The sequence below is a fragment of the Dipteris shenzhenensis genome, chromosome 11, assembly GCF_047967505.1.
Source record: "Dipteris shenzhenensis isolate YYH24624 ecotype China chromosome 11, Dip_SZ_1.0, whole genome shotgun sequence".
In the NCBI taxonomy this organism is placed as follows: Eukaryota; Viridiplantae; Streptophyta; class Polypodiopsida; order Gleicheniales; family Dipteridaceae; genus Dipteris; species Dipteris shenzhenensis.
This window is the reverse complement of record NC_141606.1, coordinates 25109917-25123504: the sequence shown is the minus strand read 5'-3', so window position 1 is coordinate 25123504 and position 13588 is coordinate 25109917. Positions and strand designations below refer to the sequence as shown.

At 44.2% G+C, this 13588-nt stretch overlaps 1 protein-coding gene across 2 annotated transcripts in view; it reads left to right on the top strand.

Moving 5' to 3' along the window:
- Positions 1 to 13588, top strand: part of LOC147896815 (uncharacterized) — a 76062-nt gene that overhangs the window by 22021 nt on the left and 40453 nt on the right. For both annotated transcript variants that reach the window (XM_087381474.1, XM_087381473.1), the window contains exons 7-9: positions 9234 to 9314; positions 10216 to 10314; positions 10423 to 10599. In XM_087381474.1, coding sequence (XP_087237600.1) covers positions 9234 to 9314; positions 10216 to 10314; positions 10423 to 10599 — 357 coding nt within the window. The remainder of the gene's footprint in view (positions 1 to 9233; positions 9315 to 10215; positions 10315 to 10422; positions 10600 to 13588) is intronic.

Below are 13588 nucleotides of genomic sequence, written 5' to 3'. Positions count from 1 at the left end.
GAAGAAAACACAAGTACAAAGTACTTGTACCTAGACCTAGGACTAAGTGTCCTAGGTGTCACATAGGACTAAGTGTCCTATGTGGCCTAGAAGGCACTAACACTATAAGTGCCTACACTTATGCCTACACGGCACATACCATGGCCTATAGGGCATCACTAGAACCACCAGATGATGGCCTACACCTACGGTGTCCTTAGCTGAGGGATACCCCTTGGTGGGTCTATATATATATGAGCCGTGGGCTTAGTCGGAATAATCATAAAGTATAAACTAACCCGTTTCAAAGGGTCCATGGGTTGGACTTAACCCCAACATTAATATGGGCTCATGCTATGACATTCAGGTCATAACACTAGGAGTCGACAAGGTTCTCCGTATGAGCAAGTCTAAGTGAAGATGTAGACGTTGGCTCAATAAGCGAAGTATTCATGCCACTCTTCCCGGGCCAGATGGACACAGCAGGGGGATAGGATGACTTGTATATTTCTAGAGTATAGGTCCTAGATCAATGGGACACAGATCCAACGTGTGCAAGGTGAGGATTGCTAAATGCATATGAGTCATCAAGAGATCCTTCATATGACTAAGCTAGTTGTTCATGTAGAGGTCTTTGTGTGCTAGATAAAGACAGTTTGAGAGGAGATTTGGGCTTAGGTCTCGGTAGTGGTGTCCGAGGCAAGATTATTAACATTGGGACGTCTAAGGTGAAACCTTAACCAAACCACAAACTCAGCCCTTGTCGTCAAATCACAGCTGTCTAGTTAATTTACAATCATGAAATGTGCCATAGAAGTGTTTGGAACTAAAGTCCCCTCAATGGAAATCAATCGCAACATGGTGAGGTAGATTGCATGAGGGATGGACTCTGCGTCGTAGCAGGAAACTTTGAACAGTGCGATAGAAACTTAACAATGGGGCCGAAAAGTGAATCATCCAGAGAGAGAGAATGTAGGTGAGAACGAGAGAAGAGAAGAACACAGCACTAGGGGCAAAAAATAAGGGCTGGTCCCCCCGAAGTTCATTATTGCAAGAGAAATCTCTTTGTACAAGATGGCTCACGAGGGAGCAGAGGGCGCTGATGACGTCAGTGGGGATGTCATAGTAGCTAGTCCTTGCTATGCGTGATGGAGTTTATGGTTTTCAATCTTATGAGTGACTCTCGTGAGATTGAAACTGCACTATGTTGTGTTTTTAGAGGATGAGTTTGGGAATGTTCTTGGATTCATCTAGGTATATGCTTCTGCCGTATTAGCGGACATGCAAATTTCACTTTGTGAAGTTTTCGTCCAAGTTGTGGCCTGCTAGTATTGCGATAATTCTTTCTATCTTAAATGGTGCGTTGCCCTATCAGCTAGATTTAGATTTAGATGCTCGTTTGGGAGAGACTAAAATGAAATCGTTTAGACTTCACAAGCAGTTGTAGCTTGAATGAAGAGATTTGAACTACTTTTTGATTAGCCTTCTCCTTTAGTGCTAGCCTTCGTCATGGCTGAGTTTGCCCTTCATCTCCGGAGTGCCGACAGAAACTCAATATGAAGACTTTGTATAAATGGATGCTCAAGTATGTGTGGGTGTGTGGATTTGTATGTGTGAGAGCATACTTTTATACTATGGTCTACACCCACTGTTGGGCGCTGAGGACGTCAGTGGGGATGTCATAGTAGCTAGTCCCTGCTATGCGTGATGGAGTTTATGGTTTTCAATCTTATGAGTGACTCTCGTGAGATTGAAACTGCACTATGTTGTGTTTTTAGAGGATGAGTTTGGGAATGTTCTTGGATTCATCTAGGTATATAATTCTCAATACAATTGGGAGCCTAGAGGCCCTTAATTTATAGACTAGGCCAGCCAACTAGAAAGCATGTGCTTTCCAAAAGCTGGGCCTGCTTTTCTTGCCTAGAACATTCGATTTTCCCTAGAAAGCTAGGCTTTCTCTAAAGCAAGCCCTTTCTCCATAAAGGGAGGCGCTTTTACTGCTTTCAACTCAAGTGGGCCATCATTCCATGAGGTGTCACTTGTCTTGTGTTTCACCTTAAAAAGTGGGGGATTTAAGCACTCTGCAAAGTCTTCCACCTTGCACAAACAAAATCCCCCACTTGTGTTGTGAAATACATCATTTGGATTTTGTTGTGCCATTTGAGCAAAGAAAAAGAGGCAAATAAATCTCAATAAAGCTCACATGCTGTGAACACCCTGCTCAAGTAAGAGATATCACTGCCAAAGCCTATACTAGGCTTGAGGATGCCCCTCAAATATTCCAGAAAGATCCCATACTGGGATATGTGTTGCAATCTCATAATTTTCTCTTAAAGACCAGCCATAGCTTGACTCAAGAAGGCATAAACTCAACTGAATGCTTGATTGTACCTACAAAGGCAAACCCCAGTGGCACGAGAGCCAACAAATGCAAGCAGTGGAACGGGAAAAAAACTCCCAATGCAAAGCAGTAATAAAAATGAAAGTTTACCAAACCAAAACCCCTGCAAGTGGTCTGCAAAATGCCTCCAAAAAGAGCTCCAAGATGAACTGAAAATGATATCCCATGAACCATATGTGCTTTCCTGCGAGTATGCTTGGCTTAGCAAGCTTTTTATTACTGTTTTGAAAAAAACAGCAAGTCCCTAACTATATGGACTGAAAATGCACCTAAAAGTGCAAAATATACTCCGTCCTTGCACAATACTTCGTGAGACATGTTCAAAACAACAAGGAGAGATGTCCAGAAGCCCCAAAATAGTCCCGAGAGTGGTGTAAAAGCTTAACAAACACCTCGCATATGCACAAATATTCACTCAGGAGCCGAGCGTGAGAGGGGGAAGAGTAGTGGAAAGGGAGCAAGAGAGTGAGAGTGAGAGAGACACACTAGTGCGGGTGTGAAGTGATGAGTGAGCCACATCACAAACTCACTTAAGTTTTATTAGGATTAGGTTTACCCTATGACTGTCTTAAGACAGTCATAGGTGTCCTAACTTTAATTCTTTAATTAAGGGTAGGCAATGTGCCTTTACCCCAACAACCTCCCACCTAAAGGCCAATGTGCCTAAAGGGGAGAAAAGAATAAAAATACAGCAATATACAGTTACTGTATACAAGACCATAAAGTAAGAATGGTCTCATCCTAATCCCATGATGTGGCGGCAATGTCTAAACCGCTCTGTAGGCAAGCTCTTAGTGAGCAAATCTGCAGGATTATCATCAGTATGTACTTTCACAAGCTCAAGACGCTTGTCTTCCAGTACCTCCCTGATGAAATGATATTTCACTTCTATGTGCTTGGTCTTCTGATGAAAGACCGGATTCTTTGCCAACATGATAGCACTCTGACTATCACAATGCAAAACTGGCATATCTCCTGTAATGCCCAAATCTCCCACCAGCCGAGTAAGCCATATTGCTTCCTTGCAAGCCTCAGTGGCTGCAACATATTCAGCTTCTGTGGTTGATAGTGCAACGCATTTCTGCAACCGAGACACCCATGATATAGCACCTCCTGCAAATGTAAAAATATAACCGGTAGTAGACTTCCGGTTATCTGCATTCCCTGCATAGTCTGAATCTGTAAAACCATGCACCAATGCATCCTGCCTACCATAGCATATGCACAAGTCTTTGGTACCTTTGAGATACCTCAAGACACCTTTCACTGCTTCCCAATGCCGCTTGCCTGGATTTGCCATATACCTGGATGCATACGGAACCTTGGCCATTTCAGCCTTATCATCATGTGATCTGGGGCTGTCCTTACTGCTGAGTTTTAAATGTGGAGGCAACGGGGTACTAATGGACTTCCCCCCCTCCATTTTAAACCTCTGCAGTACTTTGTCAATGTACTCTTTCTGTGACAGAAATAAAAGTCCCTTGGACCTGTCACGAGTAATACGCATGCCAAGAATATGATTTGCATCACCCAAGTCTTTCATGTCAAAAGACTGATGCAGTTGTTTCTTCAAAGCACTAATCTCATGCTGAGATTTACTGGCAATAAGCATGTCATCCACATATAGAATGAGTAGCATCAAACTGCCATCCTTTGCCCGTTTGGTGTACAAGCAATGATCGGTCTCACACCTATGATACCCTTGGGACTGCATGAATGCATCAAACTTCTTGTACCATTCTCTTGGCGCCTGCTTGAGTCCATACAAGCTCCTTTTGAGCTTACACACAAGCTGCTCTTTCCCTTTAACAGCATATCCCTCTGGCTGACTCATATAGATCTCATCATGGAGATCTCCGTGAAGAAAAGCTGTCTTCACATCCATCTGACATAAATCCATGTCAGCATGAGCAACAAGAGCCAACACTGCTCTCAAAGTAGTCATCTTGACTACAGGGGAAAAGATCTCATCAAAGTCAATGCCCTTCTCCTGCTTAAATCCCTTGGCAACCAATCTGGCTTTATACCTCGGTAAAGCATTTGAATCCACTTTGACTTTGTAAACCCACTTGCATGGCAAAACTTTTCTGCCTGCAGGTAACTGCACCAAGTCCCATGTATCATTCTGAAGTAGAGAGTCCATTTCTGACTGCATGGCTTTCTCCCACTTCTTTTTCTCTGTTCTTCCCATAGCTTCCTTGAAGCTGGAAGGCTCACCACAATCTGTCAGCATGATAAAATCAGCCACATTATTGGCTCCTGGAACAAACCTGGCAGGAGGCCGTTGTGCACGGGTGCTCCTCCTAACAAACTGTTCCGGATTAGGCTGCTGTCCAGCCTGTTCTTCATGCATATCAGGTGGCTGTACCACCGTATCTGGCTGTTCTACAGCCCCATCTGTTGGCACATCCAGTGGTGCATTATTGGCAAAATTTTCTGGCTGATTTTCAGCCTGTATACCCTCTTGAACAGGGTGATCTGCAGCAGCCTGCTGCTGCATATAAATGGGCAATCTGTGCTGTCCAACATCATCATAAATAACCCTCCTGTATTCCACAGGTTGCACGGGTTCCTTGTGTACACTATCTTCTTTAAAGATGACATCATTGCTGCGTATAACCTTCCGTTTAACGGGATCCCATAATCTGTACCCCATTTCACCTTCATCACCATATCCCATAAAGATGCATCTGATAGACTTTGGATCCAGTTTGGTGCGGAGATCTTTGCGTACATGAGCAAAGCACTCGCAGCCAAATACCCGTAAGTGCTTATATGAGGGTGGCTTGCCAGACCACACCTCCTCTGGCACTTTCAACTCCAAAGCCTTATTTGGTGACCTGTTAATAATGTGAACTGCTGTTTGCACGGCTTCTGCCCAAAAGCCATGGGGTAATGCAGCATAAGACAACATACATCGAACCTTCTCCTGAATAGTTCGATTCATCCGCTCACTTGCACCATTTTGAGATGCATTATGAGGGGCTGTGAGTTCCTGTTTGATGCCCTTAGCTTGGCAAAACTGCACAAAAGCATGTGACACATACTCACCCCCATTATTGGATCTGAGGCATTTCAGCCTACGACCTGTCCGATTTTCAACCTGAGCGACAAACCTCTTGAAAGCATCTAGGGCATCTCCCTTATGCTTCAAGAAATAGACCCACACCTTACGTGTGGCATCATCAATAAAAGTAATAAAATATTTTGCACCCCCTAGTGATAACTGTGGCATCTCACACAAATCAGTGTGCACTAGATCAAGCGGTGCTCTATTCTGGGGAGTTCTCCTTTTATGAGGAGTCACAGAATGCTTGCCAAATATGCAATGATCACAAGTAGGCAAATCTGAAAATGAAAGAGACGGCAGATAACCCAAACGTGACAGTTCTTGCATTCCTTTAACAGACATGTGTTCCAACCGGCTATGCCACAATGAAACCTTTGGCAGCTCGGTTATGGCAACAACATGATTACCCACACTGGAAACATAAAGAGGGTACAAGGTATCACTCTTAAAACCCTCAGCCACTACTGTCTGGCCATCAGTAATCACCCATTTGGAATCCCCAAATGTGGTGTGGTAACCACTGTCATCTAATAAGCCAGTGCTAATCAGATTTTTCTTGATTTCCGGCACATGGCGAACACCATCAAGCATAAATGACTGTCCATCAGGAAATACTATCTGTATACTGCCAATCCCTGCAATTTGACATGCATAGTTGTTCCCAAGATGAACAACTCCATGAGTACCTGTGTAGGAAGTAAACCACTCCCTGTGAGGTGTAACATGAAAAGAGGCACCTGAATCCAAGAGCCAGGTGTGCATGTCATGGCCATCAATAACCAAAGCATGTGCTATTACAGCAGAAGAGCATAAAACATCATGTATGTCACTGTCACTGTCCTCTGCTGCAACATTCACTGCATCCAATTCAACTAGCGTGGCCTTGCCTTTGCCTTTGCTTGCATTTCCTGCATCCTGTGATTCAGCCTTCTTGGCTTTCTGATCCCGTATGAACTTGAAGCACTTCGACTTCACATGTCCCTTCTTGCCACAATAAAAGCATTCAATGTCCTTTTTGCCACGGGACTGACTGCGGGATTTGGACTTACTAGCAGATCTCCCCTTCTGCTGAGTCCTGCCTCTATCCTGTACCTGTAAAGCATTGGAAGACTTGCTGCCCGCATTATTCCTCCTGCTCATCTCCTCCATAAGGAGAGAGCTCTCTACATCAGCATACATAAGAATAACATTTGAATTTGACAGGGTGGTCTTGAAAGTGTCCCAACTCTCAGGGAGGGTACACAACAAGAAAGTGGCCTTGAACTCCTCATCAAGATTCAACCCCTGTGCAATCAGCTGTGTAAAGATGGCATTGAACTCACTCAAATGTGAGGTCATAGCTGTACCTTCCTTCATGCGAAGATCGACCAGCTTCTTCAGCCAATAAACCTTGCTGGCTGAGCTCTTTTGGGCATACAATTCTTCTAGTCTGTGCCATAGACCATAAGAGGTCTTTTCAGTCTGAACATTGAACACAAGAGTGTCTGAAATAGTGAGCATGATAGCTGCCCTCGCGGACAAATCAAGCTCTTCCCAGTCATCAGCTGCCATGTCAGATGGCTTGACACCCTTCACCCTTATGGGCTTAGCAATCTTCTTTAACAGAAGAACATTCAAGCACTGTTCTGCCCATAATGCATAGTTATGTGCTCCTTCCAGTTTCTTTATGTTCAGAATTGAAGAATCACCTCCTCCTGATGCCATATCAGATGAGGAAAGTAACTGACTCCCTGGAAGTAAAAAAAAAGACTGAATAAAAGTTCTGATTTCTCAGAAAAAGGCCTGCTCTATTCAAGAGCCAGAAGCACTCTCAAAAGTGCTGTTTTTACTGTCAGTAAAATCTGCAGCAAAACAGTAAATGTCCCTGCAAATACTGTACCTTCTGACAAACTGTTCTGAGCTCAAAGAGGCATAAAAACAGTAATTTCAGACTGCTGCTGCTGCTCAACAAGAGCTTAACAGTGCATAATTATCTGACACAACCACTCAGACTGCTGTAAACACTGCTGTACTGACTGTAGTACTGACTGTACTGATCACTTCTCCCACCTCAGATGAGGTATGTCACTGACTCAAATTGCAGAAAATACTTGACAAACACCCCAAAAACAGTAAATGACTCTTCAGCCTGTCACAAAACCTGCAACAGTAAATGGGATAAATCCCAAGCAATCACCCTTATACCAAGGGGAGAAAATGCATCTGAAGATCTCTGTCGGTAACCCAAGTGCAATCAAACAAAGTCTGGGCAAAAGCCCCTTGATCTGACACCTGTGCCAAGTGAAAAACACCTCAACACTGAGGTAGCATGCAATATGAAAATCTCTCTGACTCTTGTACCTGACAATGTGCAATGCATAGACTGCCTCTGTGTACTCAGTAACAACACAACTCACAACGTACAAACACCCAGAAGAAAATCTTTTGAGCACTGTCAACGATGGGCAGTTAGGGACCGAGTAAACTCGATGCGCCCTGACCAAGCGTGGCTCAACTGAGATTTTCAGAGTGTGTACAAAAAATGTGACCTGCAACAAATGTCACCAAATGCACTGCGGAAATAAAGAAAATGTGTGCTCCCTGGCTACACACTGCCTCAAGGCATAGACTGCAAACACATCTAGGCAAAAGCCCTTTGATAATATCACCCAAAACTGAGAATTTCACTCAGTAAATGCATAGAAACTCCTGCTGTACTGCTGTACTTCTGTCCTTGCAGCAGCACGCTTCCCCCAAAAAAAAATCTTTGGACACAGATCCCGAGAAAATGTACCTCCCTGCTGCACACAGATCGAAGAAGAAAAAAAATCTGTGTAACTTCCTGTGGGTGTGGCGGCGTCGTCCGTACAGCTGTACGGAAATCCGTACGACTGTACGGCAGTCCGTACGACTGTCGACCGTACGGCTGCCCTTGGAGTAGGTGCGCCGCTGCGCAGCGTCGCTGAGCAGCTATGCAGCTGCTCTGCAACTATAGCAGCTGCTGTACAGCTGCCTGATGCAGCTTCGCCCAGCTGCTAAGAGGAGCTGAGAAATGCGCCGCCGCCCTGGAGCTGCCCTCGACACAGCCCGTGCCCTAGCTGCTCCCGCACCGTCGCCCTGGTCTGCTCCCGCGCCGTTGACTGCTGCGCCGCCTGCTGCTGCTGTCGCAGTCCGTCCGTACGACTGTACGGACGACGTACGGTCGTACGGCGCTGTCCGTACGTCCGTACGGAGAGGGTAGTAGGCTAGGGAGAGGAGGCTTGGGAGGGGAGGCTCTGATACCAGTTGAGAGGGGGAAGAGTAGTGGAAAGGGAGCAAGAGAGTGAGAGTGAGAGAGACACACTAGTGCGGGTGTGAAGTGATGAGTGAGCCACACCACAAACTCACTTAAGTTTTATTAGGATTAGGTTTACCCTATGACTGTCTTAAGACAGTCATAGGTGTCCTAACTTTAATTCTTTAATTAAGGGTAGGCAATGTGCCTTTACCCCAACAGAGCGCACATGTTCAAAGATTAAGCTTTATGTCCAATCGGATACTTTGTGTATTAATAGTTTTCAAAAGGTTTGAAGCTTACAAATAAACTGTTAGATCTATTTAGAGCAGGCCTCATTTACCCTCTGGCATCTATTAGCCTAAATTTTGGAAGCCTACAGTTTTTGATTTAGGGTTTAAAATTGTACCACTTCCAGCTAGGCAATGTAATGGCCATTTGACGAATATGCAAGATGAGGGATGGAGATGAAGTAGTTTGGCTGGTAGAATGTCATAGCACGATTGATATGTTTCAAGTGACTTGTCCAGGTGAGGATGGCGTTACAAATAATGCGGAGAATCATTCAAAAACGGGCACAGTTTGATATTATGGACTTGAATGTCACTCAGGTATTAGTTCATTACACCTTTCACTCCATTCTTTATGCCAACTTCTGGGAGGGATTGGATTTGTAATTATGGCTCCCATAGTGTTCATTCTGTGCTTGACATGATATGTTTTACTGAGTTTCCTGAATGTTTTGATTGCTTTAGGTGCAGCATGCCATGTGTCTCTGGTTTGTTTCATGATACTTACGAGAGGTGTATGATGCATGGTTTTTTGCTAATGACATTCCATCTCCTTTTAAGACATCTGAAGGAAAATTCATGGTGTTGAGCCGCAGTGTGTGGTGTTATTTCTAGTACGTGTAGTAAATCATTACCGGAATGCATTGACTCCAGTAGCGAGGCAGCTCCTTCAATAGTTTAGACTGCGGATGTAACTTTGTGTCTCTCTTTCCCTAATCTACTCCTTGTATCAATCTCATGTTGTTGTTGGAGTCTGTAATTTTTGCATGGCATTTTGCTGATGACATGCAACCTGTCTTTGTAAAACATCTGTAGAGAACCTTAACGTCTCCTAATACAAGGGGTGGCATTCGTATTTGTTTAAAGCATCACTGATGTTAGAAATGTTTTTGAAATGCATCGACTTGTGCAAATAGGCAGTTCATGTACTTGGCAAGCATATGTGCTGAGTCAAATTCCTTTAAGCTTGCTGGCGGGAGTGTAGACTGTGGTTGAGTGTGTCTTTGAGTCGATCTTTTCTTAAAGATCACCCTGTAAATCAGTCTTATGGGTGTTGGAGTGGTCTGTATCTTCTTTATGGTGGGAGCACCGAATTTATTGTTTCTGAACTTTTGGGTTCATGTTTGTCTTTGGTGCCAGATTGGAAGCTTTGAAAACTTGAATAATTGCCTAGTCAGGATAACTCTACTGCCTTTTGGTAATATATTTGAAATCTATGCAGCTTGCATCCAAAACGTTTATCCCAGCACTTTTCGGACATGCAGCTGAGGATGTTTTCATACAGCCACATCATTGTGAGCTTATTCATAAGGAGTATGCCGTATGTTTCCAACTGTCCCTTTCTAGAAGTCCTTGTATGTTCTTTGGGGACGTTGTGTAATGCTTGATGTTTTCGCTGCTGCCTCTTTGGCCTGTATTTGTTGAGCAGGGCGATAAAAACATCATTACCTTTGAAGGTGACCATAATTCCCCACGACCGCAATTTTATTACGACTCAGTCACAATTTTCTTCCACAATGTCTTGTGCCCACCTGGGCTTCTACCTGCTGAAGATACATGCAATCCCCTTAATTATTGTTTAGATGCTCTGCAAAGTCATCAAGAGGTATGCCCCCCTGCAACCCCGCCCCCTCCCCCCCCCCTTCCCTTGTGTGTGTGTGTGTGTTTTTTCCCCTTTCTTCCTGCATTTTTTGGGGGATTTGTGACTTATATTTGAACTCTTAGCTTTTTGAGGTTTTCATGTTGTGCATGTTAGCAATTGAAGGTGGAGTACAATATACACACAAATTTACACAGATAAAGAAGAGGGGGAGGGACATGAACACATGCAGGCTATAATGGTGCATGTGTCTATTGATTAATTGGACATCCATTTGTAATTGAATTGCATCCTTTCACATCAGGCTTAGTTGGTATCGATGAATATTGATTTAAAATGATACAACTAATGACTAATGGTCAATATGCTGACAAAACTGGTCAATCCCACTGAAAAGCATTGGCCCTTATTTTATTAGGGAGATCTGTCGGTGTATATTCCTCATCAACCAAAAACAGTTCTGGATTATAGGTAAGGAAATAGGGTGGTCCTTGACCTTCTTATCAAATGGAAGGACACATCTAGTGATGACAACTCTTGGGTAGTGTCACGTCTGTGCAGCACAATTTCCTGATTTCCTAGCCCAAAACTTCCTGATATGGTTTGTTTTGTGGTGGGAGAAATGCTATGATCCCAAGTTCATAGCATGGGTTGTGGGGTTAGGTCCAAGCGTTGGACCCTTTTAAAAGGGTTTAGTTAGTATACCCAGTGTACAGGTGCCCTTAGGATGGGTAAGTCTATACCAGGAACTTGAGCAGGTCTGCCTAGTCTGGCTGGACACCTAAACTAGTGGACTCCCGTGGTATGCGACACATGGGTTGTGGTGGTGTGGTGATTAGGTAACCTCAGGCTCGCAGGGTGATCCTTTCTATCGGATCTATGGCTGGGTGGTGAGCTTGCCAGCTGCCCCTATCTGGACTTCTTAATCTATGGTTGCTTTGCAGGACCTGGCATCAGAGTAGAACCTAGACTACACCGAAGCTTGGCACTCTCACTTCGGGTGCCTGTTTCTGAGCTGGCCCATAGAGTGTCATTAAAAGAGGGTGTTAGGGTAGGAGGGTCTGTGGCCCATTGTAAGCCTCTAGACGAGGAGAGCTAAGGGGCTTGTCTCCTCTAGGTTGCATGGGTGAGAGGTGTGTCATGTGGGCACAATATGAAGGTGATACATTGAAACAAGTACAAAGCACATGGCTGCCATGGGCAGCAGACATGGATGTCATATGGATAGCAAAGTGCAGCAGCAATTAGGGCTGCCACGTGGGCAACATGGGCAGCAACAAAGGCTGCTAGCAGGACAATGTGAAGGGCTGGCATGAGGCGGATTCACGGGAAGGAAGATGAGCCACCGTGGGCCGGTGTGGCCACTACGCGCTGCACAACAAGGACCATGGTTGCTTTGGTGTTGGACGCACAGAAGCAAAGGGGCCTAGGTGCTATATAAGCATCAGCATCTGGTTGATTAGTCAGACGCAGTCAGCAGAAGGTTCTTCAACTGGTTGGCCAGTTCATATGGCCAATCGGCCAGATCCAGGGGTGGAGGGCAGCTAGCCCCTCACCTATAAAGGGGGCTCTTGGATCATAACACCTTATCTCAGTCCAGAGTTTAGGGCTGCCTCCACTCAAAAGAGGTTTGTGGCGTTCTCCAGGAGTTTTGTGACAGATTGTCCATACTTTCATGTTGCTTTATATACATGATGCTTTGCTGAGTGCATGCTGACTATATCACTTCAGATCTGTTAAGTGTTTATGCTATCAACATCTATGAACACGTCGTCTGTTAGTAGATCTTGAGTGTTAATGATTCTGGCAATATATCACTGCTCTGGCTAAGCCACCTTGCCACAATCATATTTCAAGAGGGCAAAAGGCTTGACAGCGTGAACACTACTGTTGACGCAGCATATGTGTGAAATTTTAAAAGATATGAAGATGATGCTTAAGTGTAATGTATTATGTGGCGAGGAGAGTCATTAAGAGAAGCACTCTCAGTAGGTGCTCTTTGAAAGGGAAATGGGAGCCCTCTTTGAGATAGAACACTATTGTTTTTGAGCTGGCTGCCTGCATGCTCAGGGCAGAGATTCATTTAGGTCACCGCTATGTGTTTTAATTGGTCTCGTTAAGCACAAGCTACTGCAACATTTCTCTTCTCCAACTGTAGGATATGGAAGATAGTGGCTTCGCAGTGAATCTGCTTTCCATGTATTGGAAGTATAGTGCCGCTCTTGATTTCACATAAATCTTCTCAATTCTATTTTGTAATTCTTGAGTGCGAGCGACCACCTCAGATTGAGGGGACGATCGTTCGTATGGCCTTGAATTAAGTATCAACCTTGTATGATCATGTCTTGGTAACATAAGCTATGAGCTAAGTAGAGGCAAGTGATTGTGCCACAATTAAGGACCAGTTAACGTATGATTGATACATTGAAGATGGTGGAGTTGGTGCATTCCCATCATGATTGGGGGATTATGTCAATTCATGGCTTACCTGAACAAAGTTGAAAAGATGGATGTCATTAAGATACCACACAAGACGATGGAAGCTACACAAATCATGGGTTGCCGTAGAGAAAGAAAGAAATAAAGAAAGAAAGTCTATTAACGTCCACTGGAGACCAAAAGGTCTATGGGACAGCAAGAAACCCTTTAGTACATCTGCTTTAGGGAGGGCACATGGCAGCTCCCAAGGAGTGCAAAAAGCCACCCACATTATTTAGAATACCTACATGATAGTCTGGAAGAGTAAATAGCCATACATCAGTTTAAGACTGAGAGTCTTTTGGTTTTGATTTTGATTTGAACTATCTGATTACCGTAAAGAGCCTTCACGGTAAACTGCCCATTTTCCATCCTTTCTGACAGCCCTGACTTTAGTTAATTCAGTTGCCTTAATCTTAAGTTGAGCTTGTGTGAGCTCCTCTGCTATCCATACTTTGGATGCCCTTTAACTTGTAAGATTGTCGAAGAAGCTTAATCCGCAATGACCTTTATAGTG